The sequence below is a fragment of the Amblyraja radiata genome, chromosome 38 (assembly GCF_010909765.2).
Source record: "Amblyraja radiata isolate CabotCenter1 chromosome 38, sAmbRad1.1.pri, whole genome shotgun sequence".
Lineage (NCBI taxonomy): Eukaryota > Metazoa > Chordata > Chondrichthyes > Rajiformes > Rajidae > Amblyraja > Amblyraja radiata.
In genome coordinates, this window is record NC_045993.1 from 18351899 (window position 1) to 18377643 (window position 25745).

General features: G+C 52.4%; 1 protein-coding gene across 1 annotated transcript; it reads right to left on the minus strand.

Moving 5' to 3' along the window:
• Positions 1 to 5487: 5487 nt before the first annotated feature.
• Positions 5488 to 23314, minus strand: LOC116966834 (alpha-1-macroglobulin-like). The gene is made up of 10 exons (XM_033013173.1): positions 23200 to 23314; positions 22723 to 22884; positions 17643 to 17857; positions 16819 to 17031; positions 15346 to 15455; positions 14418 to 14490; positions 14229 to 14297; positions 14003 to 14108; positions 12037 to 12093; positions 5488 to 5561 (listed from the first exon to the last, which is right to left on the minus strand). The coding sequence occupies exons 1-9, from the start codon at positions 23312 to 23314 to the stop codon at positions 12044 to 12046; spliced, it is 1113 nt and encodes a 370-aa protein (XP_032869064.1). The 3' UTR covers positions 5488 to 5561; positions 12037 to 12043.
• Between the last annotated feature and the right edge of the window lie 2431 nt (positions 23315 to 25745).

Below are 25745 nucleotides of genomic sequence, written 5' to 3' on the forward strand. Positions count from 1 at the left end.
TAGGAGCAGGGAGATTCTACTGCAGTTGTACAGGGTCTTGGTGAGACCACACCTGGAGTATTGCGTACAGTTTTGGTCTCAAAAACTGAGGAAGGACATTATTGCCATAGAGGGAGTGCAGAGAAGGTTCACCAGACTGATTCCTGGGATGTCAGGACTGTCTTATGAAGAAAGACTGGATAGACTTGGTTTATACTCTCTAGAATTTAGGAGATTGAGAGGGGATCTTATAGAAACTTACAAAATTCTTAAGGGGTTGGACAGGCTAGATGCAGGAGGATTGCTCCTGATGTTGGGGAAGTCCAGGACAAGGGGTCACACCTTAAGGATAAGGGGGAAATCCTTTAAAACCGAGATGAGAAGAACTTTTTTCACACAGAGAGTGGTGAATCTCTGGAACTCTCTGCCACAGAGGGCAGTCGAGGCCAGTTCATTGGCTATATTTAAGAGGGAGTTAGATGTGGCCCTTGTGGCTAAGGGGATCAGAGGGTATGGAGAGAAGGCAGGTACGGGATACTGAGTTGGATGATCAGCCATGATCATATTGAATGGCGGCGCAGGCTCGAAGGGCCGAATGGCCTACTCCTGCACCTAATTTCTATGTTTCTATGTTTCTATACCCTGAGGTGTAAACTTCCCAAGCGAAATATGAGGTGTTGTTCCTCCAATTTGAGTTGGGCATCACTCTGGCAATGGAGGAGACGCAGAACAGAAAGGTCAAATTGGGAATGGGAGGAGGCAGCACAGGCTCGGCTGAACACCTCCGCTCCCTCCGTCTTAACCAACCTGATCGCCCGGTTGCTCAGCACTTCAACTCCCCCCCCCCGCCCCTTCCCCCCCCCCCCCCGACATCAGTCTGAAGAAGGGTCTCCACCCGAAACGTAGCCGGTTCCTTCTCTCCATAGATGTTGCCCCCGCTGAGTTTCTTCAGCATGTTATGTCTGCCAGCGGGGTCTAGTGACCGCGAGCCTCCAACTGTTGCCACGACATCACTGCATCGGATAATTCCACTTCCTGCTTCTTCCTGCGACCCAACCGCCTGCAGAATCTGCACCACTTCTCTCGTGTTGTCCGATCTCATTCTCTTCTCTAGTTTGATGCCACTTCCCTGTCTCCTCATCAGTCTCCTGCGTGAGATGTCCCATGTCTTGAATCATCTGAGTTCAGTCCACACCACTCTCTGACCCGCCGCTCCAGTACACTGTGAACAGTCCCATCCCCCTCCCGGACACGCTCAGGATCCTTTCATCCCGTGCAGGTGTCTGAACACACTGAGCCCTCCCGTGTTATCTCATTCCACTTCCTTGTGGTCTGATGCGGCTCATGTCCATGGTCTGATCACTTTCTCCTGGATGGTCCACTGCGCCTTTCACTAATGGCCTGACCTCAGTATCCAGCACAGTCCAATCTCACTCGACCTTATCACCTGCGTGTTATAATCCGGCTCTGCTTCGTGGCCTGAATGGGAATCTGGGTGCTTATGTAAAGTGATACTTGTACGGATCTGTATATAAAATACAAAAGGCCTGGAGCAACTCAACGGGTCAAGCATCTTCTCCGGAGAAAAAAGATGGGTGACGTTTTGGGTCAGGACTATTTTCGAAGAAAGGTCTGAAGATGAGTCCTTACCTGTAACGTCACCCACCCCGTTTCTCCAGAGACGTTGTCTGACTCGCTGAGATATTCCAGCACTCTATGTCTATCTTTAGCATTAATCAGCATCTGCGGTTTGTTGTTTCCTCCCTTCACGGATGAAGATCTTGATCTTCTAAATGCTCAGATCCAACTCCCCAGAACGGAATGATCACATTCTTCTAGTCAAATTCCCCGGTAGTTTTTGATGCTCCTTTCTGGATTCTTTGGGCCGGGAGTCCATGTCCGGGCTGAGCCCATCGCTCGTGGTGTGCCCATGAATTGCTCTGTGTTTTATGTGTATCGCCTTATCCACTCCCGGTGATTTCATTACACGAACCTGTTTCATCTGATCACAGACTATGGTCTGATCGAGCTCTCCTCAACTGACGAACCATGCTCTTGACCCCGTCTTGGTTGGCCCGTCTTCATTATACTTTAAAGATATCCAGCGTGGAGATAGGTCCTTCGGTCGACCGAGTCCACGCCGACCAGCGATCCCCATACAATAGTTCTATCCTACACACTAAATGTATAATTTACAGAAGCCAATTATCCTATAAACATACCTGTACATCTTTGGGACGTGGGATGAAACAGGGGCACTCGGAAAAACCCACGAAGAAAGATCACTACTAATGCCTCCACAATCTCCACAGCTACCTGTAGTCTACCTGGTCCAGGTGATTTAAGGGCCTGTCCCACGAGCATGCGACTTGCATGCGACAAGTGCAACCAAACCAGAAGCGGGGGCCGCGCGGTCGAGTGAGTGACGTGAAGATCGTGCGAAGTCCGCGGGAAGTTCGCGAGTGACGTACGGCGTCAAGACGCTGCGTCCTGCGTGGAGATGCTGCGCACGCCCGTCGAGGCGGTGCGTAGGGCGTCGAGGCGGCTGCGGGCCGGCAGGCCGTTGCCGCGCGGAATTTTTGAACACGGTCAGTTTTTCGGAGCCCCGCGTGATGTCGGGACCAGCTCCGCTCAACTCCATACGGCTCCGGCAATCGAAGTGGGACCGGCCCCGCGAGGCCGTACGGCTCAAGCGACCACATTAGGTCGCGCTTGCCGCATGGAGTCGCATGCTGGTGGGACAGGCCCTTAAGTAACAGCAACTACACTTACTTCAGCTCGCTGACACTGATGAATTTCTGGCCTGTTGCTGATGTATTTACTGTAAAAACAGACACAAAATCCTTATTCTGTCCATCCACCATTTTGTTGTTCCCCATCACTTCTCCAGGTTCAAGTCAAGCTGTCCAATGTCCACCCATGCTCCCGCATGGTCCTGAGATCCACCAGCCACAGATCCATTCTCTACCATGGTCTGTGATGAGCTGCAACTGGACACAATTCCCATAGGCACAGTCGTCAGGGACACCAGCAGTATCCCTGACTTCCCACATCCTGCAGGAGGAACATTGCGCACTCTACCTGCCATATCCACTGTACTAAAACCAAATGGAGAGATAGTCACACGCAGGAACCAGCAGACCGTGCCTGTAGCCGAATCTTCTTGAACCAAAACCTCACACTTGGGGGATATCGGGGTAGTCACTGGAAGTGTCTTGAAAGCAGTCAGTATTACGGTTTAGAGGTTTATGGCCCAAACGCAGGTAAGTGGGACTCGTGTAGCTGGGACATGTTGGCTGGTGTGGGCAAGTTGGGCTGAAGGGCCTGTTTCCCCCGCTGTATCACTGTAGCTGGGACATGTTGGCCGGTGTGGGCAAGTTGGGCTGAAAGGCCTGTTTCCACACTGTGTCACTCTATGACTTCACCCGCACCTTCACGGAGCTTCACTCCCAATAGCCTGTTCCGCTACCTTTTTTATCCCCTTTTATTGGCTGTTCAGTTAGCCAATTTTAGTCATTCAACTAATCCGACGGGAATGTTTTGAAATCTCGCTGCTGCTCCGACACTGAAATAGACCGACTCACCAACCCATCGGCTGCCTTTCTGTGGCATCGAAAGGTCTTTGGATCAGCAATAGATAAACGTGGAGACAGAGGGATGTGAATTATGTGCGTGCAGGGAGGCAAGCATGGGCGGAAATTCTGGGGGGGCGGGAACGTACTTTGAGAGGTGGTGGACAATCCCCCCCAATGTTTTGTAATCAGCCGCTTTCTAAGGGCTGAATCGGCCCGTTCGCGGGGCCTTTCCGCGCCCGGCGCGGCTTAAAATCAAACTGCTGCATCGAGGCGATCGAGGCTCCCGGTGTTGAAGCCCCCGCGGGGCGAAGAAAGACCCCGCGAACGGGCCGGTTGAAGCCCCACGATGTGATTTGGGGCGGACGAAGCTGCTGTTGCTGGAGTCGGTCACCAACCAGGTCGGCTCCTGATGTTACCGTCCACAGGGCCCACGCACGTGCGTGTGTGCGCGAGCAAGAAATTGTGCCCCCCCCCAACAGGCAAGAATTAGTATTGGCATCATGTTCAGCAAGTGCATGGTGGGCCGAAGGGCCTGTTCCTGTGCTGTTCTGTTCTATGAAACTGCAGTTGATGGAATCTTGAGCAGGTAACAAAGTGCTGGAGGAACAGCATCTGTGGAGGGAATGGACGGCTGATATTTCACGACGAGGTCCTCCTACAGACTGCTCCATTCCCTCAGACGCTGTCTGACTCGTAGAGTTCCTCCAGCACTTTGTGTTTTGCGGGAAGATAGTAGGGGAGCGAGGGGGATTAGGGAGAGGAGGGAGGAACAGGAACAGGAGAGTGAGAAGGGAGGGGAGGCGGTGAGACAGGGTAGAGGGGGAGGGTTGACAGAAAATAAGTGGAGAAAGAGAAGAGAAATAAAGCAACGAAGGGAGTGGGAAGAAATGAGGGAAGGAAAAGGAAAGAGGAAGTGAAGAGAATGACGAGGAGCCAGAGGGGTACCAAGTTGGGGACAGAGAAAGGTGCAAAAGGTGATTGAGGTGGGACGAGGGAGAGATCGAGGTGAGAGAGGACGGGGAGAGAAATGGAAGAGAGTGTGTGGGACAACAAGATTGAGAGGCAGGTGAAGTGAAGGGGGATGGACATAAGAGAGAGGGAGATGGGAGAGGCAGGATGGCGAGTGTGAGAGAGGGCAGAGGGAAGGATAAGTGTTGATTGGTGGAGAGACAGAGATGGGAGGCGAGGGAGAAATGGAAACAGAGCAGGAAAGAAAGGGAACAAATGTTGGGGAGTGTGTGGGTGAGTGTGTAGGGGAATGTGGAGGAAGAGTGAAGGGCAGAGAGAGGGTGAGTGAGGGAAAGAGAGGGAGAGTGGAGGAAAGAGAAGGAGAGTGGAGGGGCAGGGAAAGAGAGTGGGATGGAGGACAGAGGGAGAGCGGGGCAGAGAGATGGGGAGGGCAGAGAGAGGGAGAGTGGGGGCAGAGAGAGGGAGAGTGGGGGGGGGGGGGGCAGAGAGAGGGAGAGTGGGATGGGGGGGCAGGTAGAGGGAGTACACAGAGAAGCAAGGTGAACACTGCTGAAAACATACTTTGTGCGGCCTCACAAACGTCTTGTACAACTGCAACAACGTCCCAACAGGAAGACTCCATTCCCAGGCTGACAAAGACCAATGTACCAAAACCTTCTTTACCACCGTATCTACCCTTAATGGCACTTTCAGGGAATTATGTCTTGGCACCAGAGCCCACTGTGGTGAAGAAGCGTGCGTGCGTATGTATGCCGTATGCACATTTGTGTGTGTATGTACATGTGTGTGTGTACATGTGTGGATATGTTTGTGTGCGTATTTACATGTGCGACCTACGTGCCACTGGAGTAGTGCCCCAAGCAAGGGTGTTGGAGTGAGCAGGTGTGTACAGGATGGGGAGGTGAGGATTGAGCACAGACACGAGGAGGATTGATTTAGTCATTTATTGAGGTTGATTCTTGGTTGACGATTGTTTTCGGCTTCAGTCCGGCGCTGGGAGCCTCTGTGTTCATCCCACTCGACCCGCGGCCTCCTCCACTGTCAACACAGAGCACGGACTGTGAGTTTGGCCCTTTTGCTGACCTGACCTGGCCTTGCCTTGCCCAACCTCCTCCCCGGTCCCATGCACCCGCCCCGGGGCTGCCAGCCTTACTCGTCGGGGTGAATGTGGGTGCCCGCTTGTCGGGCAGGAGGTTGGTGCAGGCAGGGAGTGGGTCTTCGTTGGCTACACGGAGCCACCACGATGCTGGGGAGGGGGTTGCAGCAGTAGACCCAGGGTTAGTCACGGAGTGCTGGTGTAGTACCCGCCTGGACTCACACACCAGTACAGCAGAGGAACACAGCGACTGGAGCGGGGATGTAATCCTGGTCGCTACTGGGGAGGGAGTTCCAGGGGTCAGACCCACGGACAGTCGCAGGATCCTAGGCTTCATTCTGCTAAACCCTCTTCTTCACCCTTTACTAAGTCTCCCCATCCAGTGGTGCAGCGGGTAGAGCTGCTGCTTTACAGGGCCAGAGACCCAGGGTAAAGATAGAAAATAGGTGCAGGAGTAGGCCATTCGGCCCTTCGAGCCTGCACCATCATTCAATATGATCATGGCCGATCATCCAACTCAGTATCCCGTACCTGCCTTCTCTCCATACCCCCTGATCCCTTTAGCCACAAGGGCCACATCTTAAATATATCTTAAACTCCCTCTTAAATATAGCAATGAACTGGCCTCAACTACCTTCTGTGGCAGAGAATTCCAGAGATTCACCACTCTCTGTGTGAAAAATGTTTTTCTCATCTCGGTCCTAAAGGATTTCCCCTTTATCCTTAAACTGTGACCCCTTGTCCTGGACTTCCCCAACATCGGGAATAATCTTCCTGCATCTAGCCTGTCCAACCCCTTAAGAATTTTGTAAGTTTCTATAAGATCCCCCCTCAATCTTCTAAATTCTAGCGAGTACAAGCCGAGTCTATCCAGTCTTTCTTCATATGAAATTCCTGACATCCCAGAAATCAGTCTGGTGAACCTTCTCTGTACTCCCTCAATGGCAAGAATGTCTTTCCCCAGATTTGGAGACCAAAACTACGCAATACTCCAGGTGTGGTCTCACCAATACCCTGTACAACTGCAGTAGAACCTCCCTGCTCCTGTACTCAAATCCTTTTGCTATGAATCTGTGACGTCTGTGAGCTATGAAGTAGATCCTGACTGCTACTTTCCTGCGGCTACTGTCCATCCTGACTAGTGTGTAGGATATGTTAGTGTATGGGCTGCTGTCTGTATGGAGTTTGTTCTTTCTCCCTGTGACCGCGTGGGTTTCCTCCAAATGCCCCGTTTCCCTCCACATTCCAAATATGTACAGGTTTGTAGGATAAATGGCTTTGGTAACATTGTAAAATTTCCCCAGTGTATAGGATAGTGTTAATGTACGGTGTGATCGCTTGTTGGCGCAGACATGCTTGGCTCAAGAGCCCGTTTCCGTGCTGTATTTCTAAAGTCTAAATTCCTTCCTGTAAGTGGGATGACCAAACTGCACATAATACTCCAAATACAGTCCAACCAGAGATTTATAAAGCTTCCTGACTCATATACGCAATGAACGTAGGCATACCTCATGCCTCCAAAAGATACAAAGTACGGGAGTAACTCAGCAGGTCAGGCAGCATCTTGGAGATCATGGATAGGTCATGTTTTGGGTCTGGACCCTTCTTCAAACTTCATACCAAATGCCTTATTTACCACTCTATCTGCTTTAAGGGAGCTGTGGATTTGGACCCCAAGATCCCTCTGTACTTAAGGGTTCTGCCATTAACTGTACATTTCCCCCTTGTGTTTGACCTCCCAAAGTGCAACAGCTCAATGCCTGGAGGTGAAGCAGCATGTGGTGTTGCCCGTGGTACTACACAGCAATGAGTTGTGGATGCAGCCTAGACATGGAGTGAAACAGTGTGGAGACAGAACCTTCAGCCCAACATGCCCACACCACCCAACATGTCCCAGCTTCATTAGTCCCACCTACCAGCATTTGGTCCAAGTCCAAACCGGTCCTATCCATGTGCCTGTCTAACTGCTTCTTAAATGTTGGGATAGTCCCTGCCTCAACTACCTCCTCTGGCAGCCTGTTCCATACACCCACCACCCTTTGTGTGAAAAAGTTACCCTTCAGATTCTTCCATCGTACATACCACTGCCCTCCCCAATCAACACCATCTACACCTCACCCTGCCCCACGATAGGAGCCAGCATCATTAAGGAAAGACACAAAGTGCTGGAGTGACAGTGGGTCAGGCAACGTCTCTGGAGAACATGGACAAGTGACGTTTCGGGTCAAATTCAGGTATTTTGGGTTCCGACCCGAAACATCAACTATCCCTGTTCTCCGCATATGGTGCCCGACCCGTTTACTCCAGCACTTTGTGTCTTCTTCGTAAACCAGCATCTGCCATTCCTTGTATCTCCAGCATATCCAATGACCGCTCGCACCCGGTCATTCCCTTTTCTCCCCGCCCCCACCCAAGATACAAAGGTTGGAAAGCACGTGCACTAGATACAGGAACAGCTTCTGTCCACTGTTACTAGTGTAGTGAACACTCCTCCCGTACCCTAAGGATGAATTCCCCATCTCCCAATCCACCACCTTGCTGCCCGTACACTTCTATTACCTGCACTTCCTCTGTCGCTGTGACACTATGTTCTACAGGCTGTTGATCAACTTTCTCCACTACTCATGCACGATATGACTTGCATGTGTTGCATTACAACACATCGTTTCCCTGTACCTCGGTACACGTGACAAATAACAAGCCAATGCCATCACGTCCTGTAAACCTTCCTGAACACCATATGTCCACGTGATCAGCTGTTGCCACGCTAACACACATGCCCATGTAGATCGAGACAGGTGAGCACCACCATTCCCCGTCCTACATCCGCATGGTGCTGCCATCCATGTGAAGCCTCCCTGGACACAATAGCTATCGGCCTGGGCCACGGTGGCACCGGCCTGCAATTGGCAGCCATGCCCACAAGCTGAGACCATGCCAACACCAGCGGTCTGTTTGCGGTCGGGATCCTGGAGCTCCCACGATGCCAGCTCTGTCTTAGCTAAGGGGCATCTACTATCAAGGACCACACCATCTGGGCCGTGCCCTCTTCCCACTGCCACCAATGGGCAGGAGGTATAGAAGCCTGAATCAACACCACCGGCTTCAGGGACAATTACATTACCACAACTAACATAGAAAATAGGTGCAGGAGGAGGCCATTCGGCCCTTCAAGCCATCACCGTTGTGATCATGGCTGATCGGCGCTAATCAATAACCCGTGCCTGCCTTCTCCCCATATCTCTTGATTCCACTAGCCCCTAGAGCTCTATCTAACTCTCTCTTAAATCCACCCAGTGACTTGGCCTCCACTGCCCTCTGTGGCAGGGAATTCCATAAATTCACAACTCTCTGGGTGAAAAAGTTTTTTCTGACCTCAGTCTTAAATGGCCTCCCCTTTATTCTAAGAATGTGGCCCCTGGTTCTAGACTCGCCCAACATTGGGAACATTTTTTCTACATCTAGCTTGTCCAGTCCTTTTATAATTGTATATGTTTCTATAAGATCCCCCCTCATCTTTCTAAACTCCAGTGAATACAAGCCTAGTCTTTTCAATCTTTCCTCATATGACAGTCTCGCCATCCCAGGGATCAATCTCGTGAACCTACGCTGCACTGCCTCAATCACAAGGATGTCCTTCCTCAAATTCGGAGACCAAAACTGGACACAATACTCCAGGTGTGGTCTCACCAGAGCCCTATACAACTGCAGAAAAGCCTCTTTACTCCTATACTGAAATCCTCTTGTTATGAAGGCCAACATTCCATTAGCTTTCTTCACTGCCTGCTGTACCTGTAAGCCAACTTTCAGTGACTGGTGTACAAGGACGCCCAGGTCTCGCTGCACCTCCCCCTTGCCTAACCTAACCCCATTGAGATAATAATCTGCCCCCTTATTTTTGCCGCCAAAGTGGGTAACCTCACATTTATCTATAATATACTGCATCTGCCCACTTACTCAACCTGTCCAGGTCACCCTGCAACCTCCTAACATCACAGTTCACACTGCCACCCAGCTTTGTGTCATTCACAAACTTGCTAGTGTTGCTCCTAATTCCCTCTTTCAAATCGTTCCATTACTTGCTGCGCTGGGTGACACTCATTCACTGCCAGGTCCGTGTCTTTCAATGTAAATTTGCATGGGGACATGCTTTGGAGGTGTGTGACGGTTCGGTCAAGTGAGAATAACAGAGAATAAGAATGCTGCTGTCTTGTCAACAGACGCGCACACAAGCAGTTGATATTAGTTTTGAAATTCTCGTTGATCACAGAATTTCTCACGATGGAGCGTGAGAAATTCTGTGATCAGCGTGAGAGCGTGAGAATTGGGCGAAATGTATAATTCTCATGAATGCGTGAGAGTTGGCAGCTCTGTTTAAGGAACAAGCTGCCAGAGGTGGTTGGGGAGGCAGGGACTATAACAGCATTTAAAAGACACTTGGATGGGTAGATGGATAGGTACGGTTTAGAACTACATTCCTACCCGTAAGGTCTCAATGTCCAACAGTTCTTCCTTGAACAGGGACCCAATCAGTTCCCCTCTGCGACACTCTCCTCCGCCTGCTGGAACTTGTCCTCACCCTCAATAACTTCTCTTTTAGACTTCCCACTTTCTCCAATTTAAAGATATAGTCACGGGCACTCAATGGGCACTGTGTGCCTTGTTATTGGTTCTGTCAAACAGTCCTTGTTCCAAACTTACATCGGCTCCATCCCCAACTTTCAGCTGCTTTGACAGCTGCATGGGGGCTGCATTGGCAGCTGCATGGGGCTGCATTGACAGCTGCATCACGGCTACATGGTGGGCTACATAGACAGCTACATGGGGGCTGCATACTCAGCTGCCTCAATAGCTGCATGGGGGCTGCATTGGCAGCTGCATGGGGGCTGCATTGGCAGCTGCCCTGGGGCTGCATTGACAGCTGCATGGGGGCTGCATTGACAGCTGCATGGGGGCTGCATTGACAGCTGCATGGGGGCTGCATTGACAGCTGCATGGGGGGTACATGGACAGCTACATTAGGGCAACATACAGCTGCATGGGGGCTGCTTCCTGCACCCATGCATAACTTGCCAATCTCATTACCACCGATGTCCACTGTCTAACACCCCCCTCCCCTTTCTTGATCTCTCTGTATCCATGACACGGGACATACGATTGGATGCTAGGAAGATATAGAATGATATGCTGAAGTGTCACAACCTGGAGTATTGCGTGCCGATCTGATCGCCCCATTACAGGAAAGGGTTGGAGGCTTTGGAGACAGTGCAGAGAAGGTTCACCAGAATGCTGCCTGGATTAGAGGGTTCAGCTACAGGGAGAGGTTGGACACACTTGGATTATTTTCTCTGGAATGCCGGAGGTTGAAGGGAGACTTGATACATGTCCATAAAATTATGAAAGATGTAGACAGTCAGAACCTTTTCCCCAGAGTGAAAAAGTCCAACAGTAAATGACTTGGCTACAAGGTGAGAGAGGGAAAGTTGAATGGAGATGTGGTGGGCAAGTAGTTTTATACTGAGAGAGGGTGGTGTGGGCCTGGAACACATCATCGTGTTGCCGTGCTGTACAGTGCTTCCACTCTATGTTCCTGGATCCCTCAGCTCTACAACAATCGCAGGGACCAACCCATCACTCAGAAAGCCCTGCCCTTGGTGGACTTCCCAAATACACCACCTCACACTGACTTGGACAGAAGCTGACACACCCCCCCCCCACCACAGTGTGACCCCTCTCCCACCCTCCCCCACCCGTGTGACCCCAGTCCCCAGTGTGACCCCATTCCTCACCCCCCATCCCGGTGTGACCCCAGTCCCCAGTGTGACCCCCATTCCCCACACCCCTCATCCCGGTGTGACCCGTCCCCAGTGTGACCACATTTCCCACCCCCCCCATCCCGGTGTGACCCCACCCCCCAGTGTGACCCCAGTCCCCAGTGTGACTCCATTCCCCACCCCGCATCCTGGTGTGACCCCAGTCCCCAGTGTGACCCCCATTCCCCACCCCCCCATCCCGGTGTGACCCGTCCGTAGTCCCCAGTGTGATCCCAGTCCCTAGTGTGACCCCAGTCCCCAGTGTGACCCCCATCCCGGTGTGACCCCATTCCCCAGTGTGACCCCAGTCCCCAGTGTGACCCCAGTCCCCAGCGTGACCCCCATCCCGGTGTGACCCCATTCCCCAGTGTGACCCCAGTCCCCAGCGTGACCCCAGTCCCCAGTGTGACCCCAGTCCCCAGTGTGACCCCAGTCCCCAGTGTGACCCCAGTCCCTAGTGTGACCCCATTCCTCACCCCCCCAGAGTAACCCGTCGCCATCCCCCAGTGTGACCCTAGTTCCCATCTCTTCCAGGGGAGAGGGGAAAAGAGGGAGTGGAGAGAGCAGGAAAGGGGTTGCGGGGGTGAGGGGGGGAAACACTCACTGATTTGCTACTCCTTGCTTGAAGTGGGCCACTTGTACCCAGCAATGGCGGCCTCGTCTGGCAAAGAGAGACAGAGAGAGGTGAGGAGTGATTTAACATCGAGGGAGGGTGGAGGGAGGCAGCGTGGATGGATGGTAGAAGCAGGGAGGAAGGGTAGACATATGGTGGATGGAGGGAGGGAATAGAGAGAGAGAGGGTGGAGGGAGGGAGGGTGGAAGAGTGTGCAGAGGGTAGAGGAAGGAGTGAAGGTGGAGGGTGGAGGAGAAAGGGAGGGTGGGAAGGAGAGTGGAGGGAGGGAGCAGAAGGAGGCAAGAAGGGTGGAGTGAGGGGGCTGCAGGAGGGGGAGGAGTGAGGGAGGAGCAGGAATGAGGGGAGAGCAGGAGGGGCAGGAGTGAGGGAGGAGCAGGGGGGGAGGAGTGAGGAGGAAGGGGGAGGAGTGAGGAGGAGGGGGGAGCAGGAAGGGGAGGAGTGAGGGAGGAGTAGGAGGGGGGAGGAGTGAGGGAGGAGCAGGAATGAGGGGAGAGCAGGAGGGGGAGGAGTGAGGGGGGAGCCGGAAGGGGGAGGAGTGAGGGGGGAGCAGGAAGGGGGAAGGAGTGAGGGAGGGAGGAAGGAGGGGGAGGGGAGAGGAGGGGGGAGGAGGGAGGGTGGGTGAGGGAGAGGAAGGGGGGAGGGAGGAGGGAGGGAGGAGAGGAAGGAGGGGGGAGAAGGAGGAGGAGGAGGGAGGAGGGAGGGGGAGAAGGAGGGGGGGGAGGAGGGAGGGGGAAGGAGGGGAGAGGGGAGAAGGAGGGGGGAGGAGGGAGGGAGGGAGCAGGAGGGGGGGGGCAGGGAGGGGAAAGGAGGGAGGGGGGAGAAGGAGGGGGAGGACAGGGAGGGAGGGAGGAAGGAGGGGGGGAGAAGGAGGGAGGGAGGAGAGGAGGGGATGCAGGAGAGGGGGAGAAGGCAGGGAGTGGGTAGGAGAAGAGGGGGGAGGGCAGTGAGGGAGGAGGAGCAGGAAGGAGGGGAGAGAGAGGAGGGGAGAGGAGGTGAGGGGGGAGCAGGAAGGGGGCAGGAGGGAGGGAGGAGAGGGAGGGGAGCAGGAGGGGGAGGAGGGAGGGAGCAGGAGAGGGGAGGAGGGAGGGGGGGGAGGAGGAGGGGGGCAGGAGGGGGAGGAGGGAGCGGGGGGAGGAGTGAGGGGGGAGGAGCGAGGGGGGAGGAGGAGGGAGGAGGGAGCGAGGAGCGAGGGGGGAGGAGCGAGGGAGGAGGGCGAGGGAGGAGGAGGAGGGAGAGGAGGGGGAGGAGGAGGAGGGAGGAGCAGGAGGGGGAGGAGTGAGGGGAGGAGTGAGGGGAGAAGGGAGGGGGAGTAGGAGGGGGAGGAGTGAGGGGGGAGCTGAGGGGGAGGAGTGAGAGGGAGCAGGAGGGGGGAGGAGTGAGGGGAGGAGTGAGGGGGAGCATGAGGGGGAGAGTAGGAGGGGGAGGAGTGAGGGGGAGCTTGAGGTGGGAGAGGCTGTGATGAGGGAGCAGGAGGGGGAGGAGTGAGGGGGAGAGGACGTGAGGGGGAGGAGGTGAGGAGTGAGGGGGAGCAGGAGGGGAGGAGTGGGGAGGAGTGAGGGGGAGGAGTGAGGGGGAGGAGTGAGGGGGAGGAGTGAGGGGGAGCAGGTGGGGGGAGGAGTGAGGGGGAGCAGGAGGGGGAAGGAGTGAGGGGGAGCAGGAAGGGGAGGAGTGAGGGGGAGCAGGAGGGGGGAGGAGTGAGGGGGAAGAGTGAGGGGGAGGAGTGAGGGGGAGCAGGAGGGGGGAGCAGGAGGGGGGAGCAGGAGGGGGAGGAGTGAGGGGGAGCAGGAGGGGGAGGAGTGAGGGGGAGCAGGTGGGGGGAGGAGTGAGGGGGAGCAGGAGGGGGGAAGGAGTGAGGGGGAGAAGGAAGGGGAGGAGTGAGGGGGAGCAGGAGTGGGGAGCAGGAGGGGGGAGGAGTGAGGGGGAAGCTGGGCCCTACCGGTCACGTAGTAGTCGTAGACGGAGACTTGGGCCTCCTGCAGGTTTTCCACAGGGAATTCCTGGAAGATGCGGACGGACAGGGGGAGGGTCTGGCCGGCGTCCATCTGTGGGGGCAGCGGGGGGTCAGTCATGGACCGCAGCTTCTCCCCCGTCTAAACCCCCCTCCTCCTTCATCTCCCGTCACCCTCCCCCACCCCCTCGTCCCCACACAACCCCCCCCTCACCTTTTCAATGTACATCAGGAAATGTCCGTCCTTTGACTCTATGCGACTCACACCCACAGGCATCGTGGTCTGGAGCGAGAGGGGCAAAGGTCATCAGTAACAGCCCCGAATGGTGGCGGCAGCCCATACCCCCCTCCCCCTCATTGTGGGGGGATACCCCGTGAAACCAGCCCTGCCCCCGCCCCGTACCTGGGGGGAATACCCGGAGAGCATCTTCACGTTGACGATCACCATGTTGGAGACGTTGCGGGATCCCGTGTAGCTGCGGGGCAAGACGGTAACACATGTGAACACACGGAACACGGAAACACACGGGACACGTGAGCAATCGATCACACATGGGGCACGGGAACACACGATCACACACGGGGCATGTGGACACGGGAACATACGGGACACGAGAACATACGATCACACACGGGGCACGTGGACACGGGAACACATGGTAACACAGGGGACACGTGAACACGGTCACACATGAAACATATCGGGGTAAATGGGAACACACGGATACACAAAGGCAAAAACAAAAACAAAAGGAACACACGGGAAAGCATTGGGCATGGGAACTCACAGGAGCACACGGTTATACACAGAACATAGGAACACAACCCGGGTCCCAGCACCAGGGCACAAACGGCCCCTCCTCCCCAGACGGTTCCAGGACAACCCCACCCCCCAGACAGACCCACCACCCAGACGGCCCGTCTCTCCCCTACACAACCCATCTAGCCCTGCCAGACGGCCCACCTGCCCCACAGATGGCCGTCTTGCCCCCTTTATGGTCCCTACCCCATCCCAGACAGCCCCTCCCCAAGGCAGTCCATCTCCCCCCAAGACGGTCCGACCCCCACATCAGACAGTCCCTCTCCCGCCCCAGACAGCCCGTCTAGCTGCAAACAACCCATCGTCACTCCCCAGACGGCCCCTTCCACCCACAGACTGTCCATCTCTACCGCCCCAGACGTCCCGTCGTCCCTAGACAGCCCGTCTCTACTGCCCAGATGAACTGTCTAGCCCCCAGACAACCCCCTTTCTACTGTCCCAGATGGCCCATCTCCCCCAAGATGCTCCCTCCCTCAGTCGGCCCGTCTGGCCACCAGACGGTGGAGCTCACGTGACGTCGATGTGCAGCTTTGCCTCCGTCTTCCCGTACGGCTCCAGGTGGAGGGAGAGCTGGAAGGCGGCAGCACCGGCAGACGGCAGTGTGTGGTAACGGAGAGACGTCTGGGGCAGGGAGGGGGGAGGGCAGGATCAGTACAGCACTCACTCACCTTTCTCTCCACCCTTCCCTTACTCAACCCTCCCTCTTCCCTACCTCACTCACCCTCAACCCTTCCCTCACCGCTCCCACACTGGCCTCACTACACCCTCCACCCTCCTCCCTCCCTCCCACACTCCAGCCCTCCTCCCTCCCTCCTCCACCCCTCCCTCCAACCCTCCCTACTCCCTGGAAGGTTAGATCGCATGGGATCCAAGGAGAGATAGCTGAATACATTGAACATTGGCTTCATGGAAGGAAGCAGAGGGTGATGGTGGAAGGTTGCTTCTCGGACTGGAGGCCTGTGACTAGTGGTGTGCCTCAGGGTTCGGTGCTGGGTCCATTACTGTTTGTCATCTATAGTAATGATTTAGATGAGAACATACAGGGCAGAATTAGCAAGTTTGCTGGTGATAGCAAAGTGAGTGGTTTTGCAGATAGTGAAAATGGTTGTGAAAGATTGCAGCCGGATTTTGATCGATTGGCCAGGTTGGCTGAGGAATGGTTGATGGAATTGAATGCAGAGAAATGTGAGATGTTGCACTTTAAGAAGTCTAACATGGGCAGGACTTACACAGTGAATGGTAGGGCTCTGGGGGGGTGTTGTAGAGCAGAGGGATCTCGGAGTCATGGTTCCTTGAAGGTGTAGTCTCAGGTAGGTAGCGTGGTCAAAAAGGCATTTGGCACATTGGCCTTCATCAGTCAGAGTATTGAGTATAGAAGTTGGGAAGTCATGTTGCAGTTGTACAAGATGTAGGTGAGGCTGTATTGAGAGCATTATGTTCAGTTCTGGGCACCATTTTATAGGAAAGATGATGTCAAGCTGGAAACGGTAAAGAGAAGGTTTACAAGGATATTACCAGGACGAGAGGGCCTGAGCTATAGGGAGAGGTTGAATAGGCTGACACTCTATTTCTTGGAGTGCAGGAGGTCGAGGGGTAATCTTATAGAATTGTATAAAATCATGAGAGGAATAGATCGGGTAGTTGCACAGAGTCTCTTGGCCAGAGTAGGTGAATCAAGGATCAGAAGATCTAGGTTTAAGGTGAAGGGGAAATGATGTAATAGGAATCTGAGAGATATCTTTATCCACACAAAGGGTGGTGGGTGTATGGAGCAAGCTGCCAGCGGCCAGGTTTGGAAGGATATGGGCCAAAAACTGGCAGGTGGGACGAGTGTAGCTGGGGCATGTGGTCGGGGTCGGCAAGTTGGGCCGAAGGGCCTGTTTCCACGATGACTCCTGTGTCCCTCCCTTCCTCTCTCCACCCACCCTCCGCCCCCTCCCCCCACTGACCCCCCCCCCCCCTCCCCCACTGTCCTCCCCCTCACCTGGAGCAGCACACAGCTGGTGCCGGTGATGTTGCCGATGTAGGTGCCAGGGGCCAGCAGTGCCGCTCTCTGCACCACCAGCCGGTTGTGGGCGTCGATGTGGAGGAGCCGCTGGAAGCCACTGGGGCCAGTGAGCGAGACGGAGGAGAGGGGCTCGGGGGAGTAGGTGAGGGCCGCATAGAGGGAGAGGGCTTGGAGGGCCACCACTGTGTCCTGTAGAGGGGAGGGAGTGAGGGGGGAGAGGATGAGGGGTAATAGGGGTATGGGGGAAGGGAAAGGGGGGGGGTGGAGAACAGGGTGGAGGGGGAAGAGGATTAGGAGAGAGGGTGAGGGGAGAGGGTGGTGGGGGGGGGAAATGGGGCGTGTTGACGGGGGGGCAGATAGAGGTACATTAGCAAGGCCTTTGACCAGTTGCACATGGGGAGAGGTGGGGGACCTTAAGTTTGGGGATCGATTCAACAGTGTTTGGTCGAGGAGCATTGCTCCCCCTCTCTCGCTCCCCCTCCTCAGCTTCGTCCACCCACCGTACACCCTCCGTCCCCTCACCCCTCCATTCTCTCCCCCTTTCTTACCTTCCCACTCCCGTCCTCTATTCTCTCACTTCCGTCCCCATTCCATTCCTTCCCACTCACCTACCTCCTCTACCTTCACTCAACCCTCCCCTCTCCATCTCCCCCCCTCATTCCCCCTCACCACTCCGACCATAGCCTGTCGGCGTACCCCCATCCGCCCCTTCCTCCCCCCTCATTCTCTGACCCCAACCCCTCCCCCGCTCCTCCCCCCCCCCCCCCCTCCTCTCCTCCTTCTCCCCCTTCTCCCCTCACCTGTGTGGAGGCGAAGCCTCCGTACGAGTTCCTCTGGCGGACCAGCCAGCGGATGATGGGGGAGGAGCGCTGCAGCTGGGTGGGGCTGATGTTGGGGGGTGGGAGCAGGGCCAGCAGCACGTAGGCTGTCGTCTCCACCTCAGCCGAGGGGGCCCTCCACCAATGCCCCAACCCCTCCTCCCCACCTTCACGTTGCCCCCAGTGGGTCTGGCCGTCTGCAGGGAGAGGGAGAGCATCAGGGGAAGAGACAGGGTCAGGGGAGAGAGAGTGCGAGAGTTGGGAGAGAGAGATTGTCGGGGGGAGAGGCAGGACCGGATTAAGACCCATAGAAGCCCTAAGCACTTAAAAGATTTTGGTGCCCCCATATATATGTAATTCAAAATATAAACAATAATAAACCATAAAATACATTTTTTTTTTCAAAATGAAACAAAACTAACAGTAAGATGGAAAATAATGTTTATTTTTATATACTTCCACTTTATTTATATTTGAAAAGTTTTCTCCTACTTTTTTTAATTGCAGTCTTTGATCAGATCCTCAAAATTAATCTTACGTAACACATCTGCTTCTATACTTAGTAGAGATAAGGCATCCAGCCTGCCTTGTTGCATAGTTGTTCTGATGGGATTTTTTAAATATACTTCAACTGAGAAAATGAACGCTCAGCTGAGCAATTTGTGACCATTAATGTTAAAAATATACGAAAGGCAATGTCTACATTTGGAAAGGCACACTCAATATTGTCTTCTACAATTATTTTATAAAGTTCAGCATGACTGAATCTTGTTTTTACATTTTTTGTTGCACTGAACTTATGGCGTACATATGAGTGAAACTGCTGGAGCTCAGCTGAGAAATTAGTGTTCAAGTTCTCTGGGTAAGGATCAATCAGTTTTTGACAACACTGAGAATACCTGTCAATTTCAGTAGATGATGAAGTCATTGAAGTGACATTATGTGGCACATCACTTAGAAAAGAAAATCTCTCTGATAATTCTTTGTATATCTCTCCTCTTCTTCTCATCTCAGTTTTAAGTTTCCGATCATATAAATTACTTCTAATATTATTTTAGCAAGTTTAAAGTGATTTATTTTGTGCCGTAAACCATTTACCATTTCTGTGGTGCCCCCCCCCCCCCCCTTCCCTTGATGCCTGAGCACGTGCTTATTTTGCTTAATGGTTAATCCAGCCCTGGGAGAGGGAGGGTCGTGGGAAGGGAGGAGAGGAAAGCAGGGGAGGGGAGGGCACACACGATACAGGGAGGAAGAGGTAGGAGGTTCTGCAACATGAGTTTAGGGAATTAGGTAAAAGGCTGAAAATATAGTTATCTCTGGTTTTTCTTCCAGTACCTCGTGCTGGCGAAGAAGAGAAAGATAAGGGAGATGAATGTGTGGCTGAGGAGTTGGTGCAGGAGGCAGGGATTTTCCTTTCTGGATCATTGGGATCCCCTCTGGGGCAGGGGTGAACTGTACAAAAGGGACGGGTTGCACCTTAACTGGAGGGGGACCAACATCGCGGTGGACAGGCTGACTCATTAGTGCTCCACGGGTGGGGGTGGTGAGAGAAAGTTTAGTGACAGAATAGACAGGTGAAAGGCAGAGAGAGAGGGAGGGTTGGTTTAAACTGCAAGTATTTGAATGCAAGGGGCTTGATGCGCACGGCAGATGAGCTTGTATAGGTACGAGCCACTGGGACATTGTAGCCATTACTGAAATGGTTAGGGGAGGGGCAGGATTGGCAGCTCAATGTTCCGGGGTACAGGAGCTTCAGGAGATACAGGGGTGAGGGTAAAGAGAAGGGGGGGGGGGGGGTGTGCATTATTGGTTAAGGAGCATGTCACGGCACTCGTTAGAGGTGACAATACGGACGGTTCGTCTAGCGAGGCTGTATGGTGGAGCTGAGGAACAAGAAAGGGATGATCACCTTGTGGGGGTGTACCACTGTCCCCCAAATAGTCAACGGGAATTAGAACAACAAATATGCTAGGAGATTGCAGGCTGCTGCAGGTCAAATAAGGTTGTTATAGTTGGGGATTTTAACTTTCCACAATATTGACTGGGAACCATCGTAATGTGAACGGTTTAGATGAAGTGCAATTTCTCAGGAGAGTTTTCTCCAACAATATGTAGGGAGCCCCACATGTGACAGGGCAACATTTGATCTAGTCTTGGGAAATTGGGAAGGGCAAGTGAATGAAGTGTTTGTGGAGGAACCAGTTCAATTTAAGGTTTGACTGTTCAATTTAAGGTTTAATATAGTTGTGGATAGTGCCAGGCTGGGCCTACGTGTTAAAATTCTCAATTGGGGTAAGGCCAACTTTGAGGGTATGAGAGAAGGTCTCACTCAAGTGATTGGAGCAAGTTGTTTGAAGGAAAAGTAACAGCAGTCAAGTGGGATGTTTTTAAAAGTGCGCTGCCAAGAACTCAGGATATGCACGTCCGTGTTTAGGGTGAAGGGCAAGGCAGGCAAACGTTAGGAAGCTTGGTTGACAAGGAAAATTGAGGCATTGGTTAAGAATAAGAAGGATGTCTTTACTCAGAGACATTTGAAGCTGGTTGACTATATGACAGTTTCCCATTCCTTTACACAGTCCTTTGCATTTTTGTTGAACACTGCAAGATCCTTTGCAGCTCAAAGGATCTTGCAGTGTTCAACAAAAATGCAAAGGACTGTGTAAAGGAATGGGAAACTGTCATATAGTCAACCAGCTTCAAGACCCGAAAAGAAGAAGAAGAAGAGAGTGGTAGCGGTGTGGAATGAGCTTCCAGTGGAAGTGGTGGCGGCAGGTTCGTTGGTATCATTTAAGAATAAATTGAATAGGCATATGGATGAGAAGGGAATGGAGGGTTATGGTATGAGTGCAGGCAGGTGGGAATTAAGGGAAAAAATTGTTCGGCGCTGACTTGTAGGGCCGAGATGGCCTGTTTCCGTGCTGTAATTGTTATATGGTTATATGGTATATGATGTATGGGACAGGCAAAGGCAGCTGGGATCAAGTGTATCCCTGGAGAGCGTTTCAGGAACTAAGGAGGTAAACTAAAAATGAAATTAGTTGGGCAAGAAGGGGCCAGGAGATAACTCTACAATTAAGGACAATCCCAAGGGATTCAAGTCAGACTAACTGGCCTATAATTCCCACTATTCTGCTTTGCTCCCTTCTTGAGCAGCGGGGGTAATATTGGCAAATTTTCAATCGTCTGGGACCTTTCTGGTGTCTAGTGATTCTTGAAATATCACTGTCAATGCCTCCACAATCCCTAAAGCCACCTCTTTCAGAACCTAGGGTGTAGTCATCCGGTCCAGGTGACTTCAGCCCTTTCAGCTTCCCAAGCACCTTCTCCCTAGTAACAGCGACTCAAAACTAACTTCCACCCGGACTCTCTTGAATTCAGGCACGTTGCTGGCGTCTTCCACTGTGAAGACTGATGCAGAAAAGGTATTCCACTAATAACATATAACAATAACATATAACAATACAGCACGGAAACAGGCCATCTCGGCCTACAAGTCCGTGCCGAACAACTTTTTTCCCTTAGTCCCACCTGCCTGCACTCATACCATAACCCTCCATTCCCTTCTCATCCATATGCCTATCCAATTTATTTTTAAATGATTCCATTTAATGATAATCTTAGCTCTGCTCTATGCCTTCTCTTTGAGTTTTATTCTGTCCTTGACTTCCTTTGTCAGCCACGGTCACCTTTCCCCCTAGAATCTTTCTTCCTCTTTAAATGAAAAGATCGTGCATTTCTGGATTATTCCAGAAATTCCTGCCATTGCTGTTCCACTGTCATCGCTGCTAGAGTCCTTTTCCAGTAAACTTTAGCCTGCTCCTCTCTCATGCCTCTGTAGTCCCCTTGCTCAGCTGTAATACCGACACTTCTGATTTCACCCTCCATCTCAAATTCCAGATTAAAACTTATCATGTTATGGTCAGCATGGTTTATATATGGGAGGTCGTGTCTCACCAACCTGACTGCCCTTTGAAGACGTGACCAAACAGGTGATGAGGACAGAACTGTAGATGTAATATGGACCAGCAAAGCATTCAACAAGGTTCCACATGGTAGGCTGCTCTCAAAGGTTAAATAGCATGGGATCCAAGGAGAGATACTGAAAGGATAGAATATTGGATTCTGGAAGGAAGGAAGCAGAGGATGATGATGGAATGTTGCTTCTTGACTGGAGCCTGTGACTAGTGGTGTGACTCAGGGTTCGGTGCTGGGCCCGTTACTGTTTGTCTTCTATATCAATGATTTGGATGATAATGTACATCGCAAGATTAGTAAGTTTGCAGATGATACAAAAGTGGGTGGTTTTGCAGATAGCAGCAGGATCTTGATTGATTGGCCAGGTGGGCTGAGGAATTGTTGATGGAATTTAACAGAGGGAAATGTGAGGTATTGCGTTTTGGGAAGTTTAACATGAGCAGTATTAACACAGTGAATGGTAGGGCTCTGGGGACTGTTATAGAGCAGAGGGATCCAGGAGGGCAGGTGCATGGCAACATTGAAGGTGAAGTCGCAGATAGATAGGGTGGTCATAAAGGCCTTTGGCACATTGGCCTTCATCCGTCTTTAGAAGTTGGGAGGTCATGTTGCAGTTACATAAGACGTTGGTGAAGCAGCATTTAGAGTATCGTGTTCAGATCTGGGCACCATGTTATAGGAAAGGTTGAGAAGATTTACGAGGATGTTCCATAACTCAAGGGTGTGAGCTGTAGGGAGTGTGTCGGAGGGAGGGAGGGGGAGGCGAGAGGGAGGGAGGAGATGAGGAACTGGGGACTAACTGGATCTGTGGTGGGAGGGAGGGAAGGAGGAGCAAAGGGTGGAGGATGGGAAAAAGAGGAGGGTAGTGTGGGACGGGGCGAGGGACGGAAGGGCAGAGGGAGGGGGTGAAGAGGGGGTTAGATGGGTGGGAGGAAGGGATTAAGGAAGGGGGTGAGAGGTGGAGGTAGGGATGAGTGGAGGAAGGGGGCAAGGGGTAGAGGGAGGCGGCAAGGGGTGGATGGAGGTGAGAGGAAGGAGTTGAGTGAGGGGTGGAGGGAGGAGTGAGGGAGACTGCCTGGGTCCTCACCCTCATTGATGGCGAGGGCGTCCAGCCGGAGGAGGGTGCTGTCCCTCGAGGTCTCGTCTCCAGCGAGGGTAAAGGCGTAGGCGAGGAGGGCGAGGGTGTAGGTGTTGTTCACCGTCCCAGGGCCTGACGCAGACAGTCCAGTGACCCGCCTAACACGTCCATCTAGAGGGGGTACAAGATGCAGACGGAGGGTCAGAGGGGGGAAGCTGGACGCCTGGAGAATGTATTCCCCTCCCCCTCTCCCAGTACCTCCCCACCACAGATCCAGTCGTCCCCAGTTCCTCATCCCTTCATCCCTCGCCCTCCCACTGTCCCTCACCCCAACGTTACACCTCTCGATACCCCTCATACTGTCCCCCCACCCAATGCCCTCCCCAACTCCAACCCCAACCCCATACCCTACTCCTCCTCCAGACCACCACCCCCCTCCAGCCGAGGTTCCCGCAGTACCCCCCCCCCACTCCAATATGTCCTCACCTTGAAGTCGGAGGGCAGGGGCTGCACGAGAGCAGACTCGAGATCTGTGGAGGACGAGGAGAGAAATGAAGGAGGTGAGGAATATGTGAGTGAGAAGTGGCCCAGACCCAACCATGTAACAGGAACGAGGACAGCAACTCCAGGCGCCGGGTTACAAATAAAGACGCAAAGTGCTGGAGTAATCAGCGGGTCAGGCAGCTTCCCTGGAGAACGGGATCGATGACGTTTCGGGTCGGGTCAGGAACATCTGAATTCGGCCCACAATGTCCATATCCAACATGAAGCAAATCAAACTAATCTCCTGTGCCTGCACGTGATCCAAATCCCTCCATTCCCTGCATATCCACATGCCTGTCTAAAGCCCTGTAAACACCACTATGTATCTACCTCCACCGCCACCACTGGCAGCAGGTTCTAGGCACCCACCACCCACTGTGTAAACCAGGGTGGCATGGGGTGCAGCGATAGAGTTGCTGCCTTACAAACGCAGAGATCAGCCTTCAATCCTGACGGGTGCTGTCTGTATGAGTTTGTACATTCTCCCTGGGTTTACTCAGAGATCTTAGATTACCTCCACACTCCATTGATAAAAAATACTTCTATTGGTGCTCCTGAACACATCATCAGTGATGTAACCTGGGGTCATTGGGTGTTTCGGGTCTCACAACATCAGACACCCTCATCAGGCGACCCAGCCGTGGTTGATCAGACCACGACTTGTGTTCAGGTGACATCGCTCCTCCCTGGACCTTCTCGGCAAAGCCAAAAGGTTGTAGGTTAATTGGCTTGGTAGAATGTAATTTGTGTCCAGGCAAGTGTGCGGTGATCGCTGGTTGATGTGGACTCGGTGGGCCGAATAGAAACATAGAAATTAGGTGCAAGAGTAGGTCATTCGGCCCTTCGAGCCTGCACCGTCATTCAATATGATCATGGCTGATCATCCAATCAGTATCCCGTAATAATAATAATAATAAATTTATTTATGGGCGCCTTTCAAGAGTCTCAAGGACACCTTACAATTTAGCAAATAGAGTAAAAACATGAAGCGGAATGAAATAAATAGTAAATACATCACCAGTACACAAATTAAAGACAGAATTCAATCCAAAGACATGCCTGCCTTCTTCCAGACCCCCTGATCCCCTTTGCCACAAGGGCCACATCTAACTCCTATCTAAAATATAGCCAATGAACTGGCCTCAACTACCCTTCTGTGGCAGAGAGTTCCAGAGATTCACCCGTCTCTGCGTGAAAAAAGTTTCTCTCATCTGGTCTAAAGGATTTCCCCTATCCTTAAGCTTTGACCCTTGTCATGGACTTCCCCAAACATCGGGAACAATCTCCTGCATCTAGCCTGTCACACCACTTAAGAATTTTGTAAGTTCTATACAGATCCCCCCTCAATCTCCTAAATTCTAGCGAGTACAAGCCAGTCTATCCAGTCTTTCTCATATGAAAGTCCTGACATCCCAGGAATCAGTCTGGTGAACCTTCTCTGCACTCACTCTATGGCATAAGTCCTTCTCAGATTAGGAGACCAAAACTGTACGCAATACTCCAGGTGTGGTCTCACCAAGACCCTGTACAACTGCAGTAGAACCTCCCTGCTCCTATAATCAATCCTTTGCTATGAATGCTAACATACCATTCACTTTCTCCACTGCCTGCTGCACCTGCATGCCTACTTTCAATGACTGAAATTCTCTTGTTATGAATGCCAACATTCCATTAGCTTTCTTTCAGTGACTGGTGTACAAGGAACCCAGGTCTCATTGCATGGCTGTCTCTAAACAAACTAAACTACACTAAACTAAACACTTACTCGAACATTATCTGTTACTCTTTGACACTTCCAACCTAACAATAAGGTCTCACTGTCTCTTCTGTCTATGCCTCCATAGTTTATATACTTCCATCAAGCCCAAAGGACTGGAGAGTAACTAACATTGGTCATTTACAGGTCTACCACTGATATTCTGGCAAATGGTTGTCCGACACTGGTGTTGTCCTGTGACGTTGTGTGCCTCAAGGTTCGGTGTTGGGCCCGTTACTGTTTGTCATCTATATCAATTGTTTGGGTGAAAATGTACATGGCAAGATTAGCAGGTTTGCTGATGATACAAAAGTGGGTTTGAACTTGAAATCCTCTGAGTGAAAAGGTTTCCTCTCAGGACCTACACAGTTAATGGTAGGGTTTCTAATGAGTTTTATAGAGTAGAGGGATCGTGGAGTGCAGGTACATAGATCCTCGAAGGGTGGAGAATGTTGATGGGGTGGACAAAAGGCTTTGGCACATTGGCTGTCATCAGCCAGAAGATTGAGTATAGAAGTTGGGAGGTCATGTTGCAGTTTTATATACATTATCTCAATGGGGTTAGGTTAGGTGGGGAGGTACAGCAAGATGGGTGTTCTGGTACACCAGTCACTGAAAGTTGGTGTGCAGATAACAGAAGCAGTGAAGAAAGCTAATGGAATGTTGGCCTTCATAACACGAGGATTTCAGTATAGGAGTAGAGAGCTTCTTCTGCAGTTTCTAGGGCTCTGGT

Coding starts and splice junctions, on each gene's coding strand:
- LOC116966834 (XM_033013173.1), bottom strand. CDS start 23,314: ATGGTTGGGTCTGGGCCACTTCTCACTCACATATTCCTCACCTCCTTC. Junction 14,109..14,228: donor TCCTGATGTACATTGAAAAG/GTGAGGGGGGGG, acceptor CTGCCCCCACAG/ATGGACGCCGGCCAGACCCT. Junction 12,094..14,002: donor CTACGACTACTACGTGACCG/GTAGGGCCCAGC, acceptor TCTCTTTGCCAG/ACGAGGCCGCCATTGCTGGG.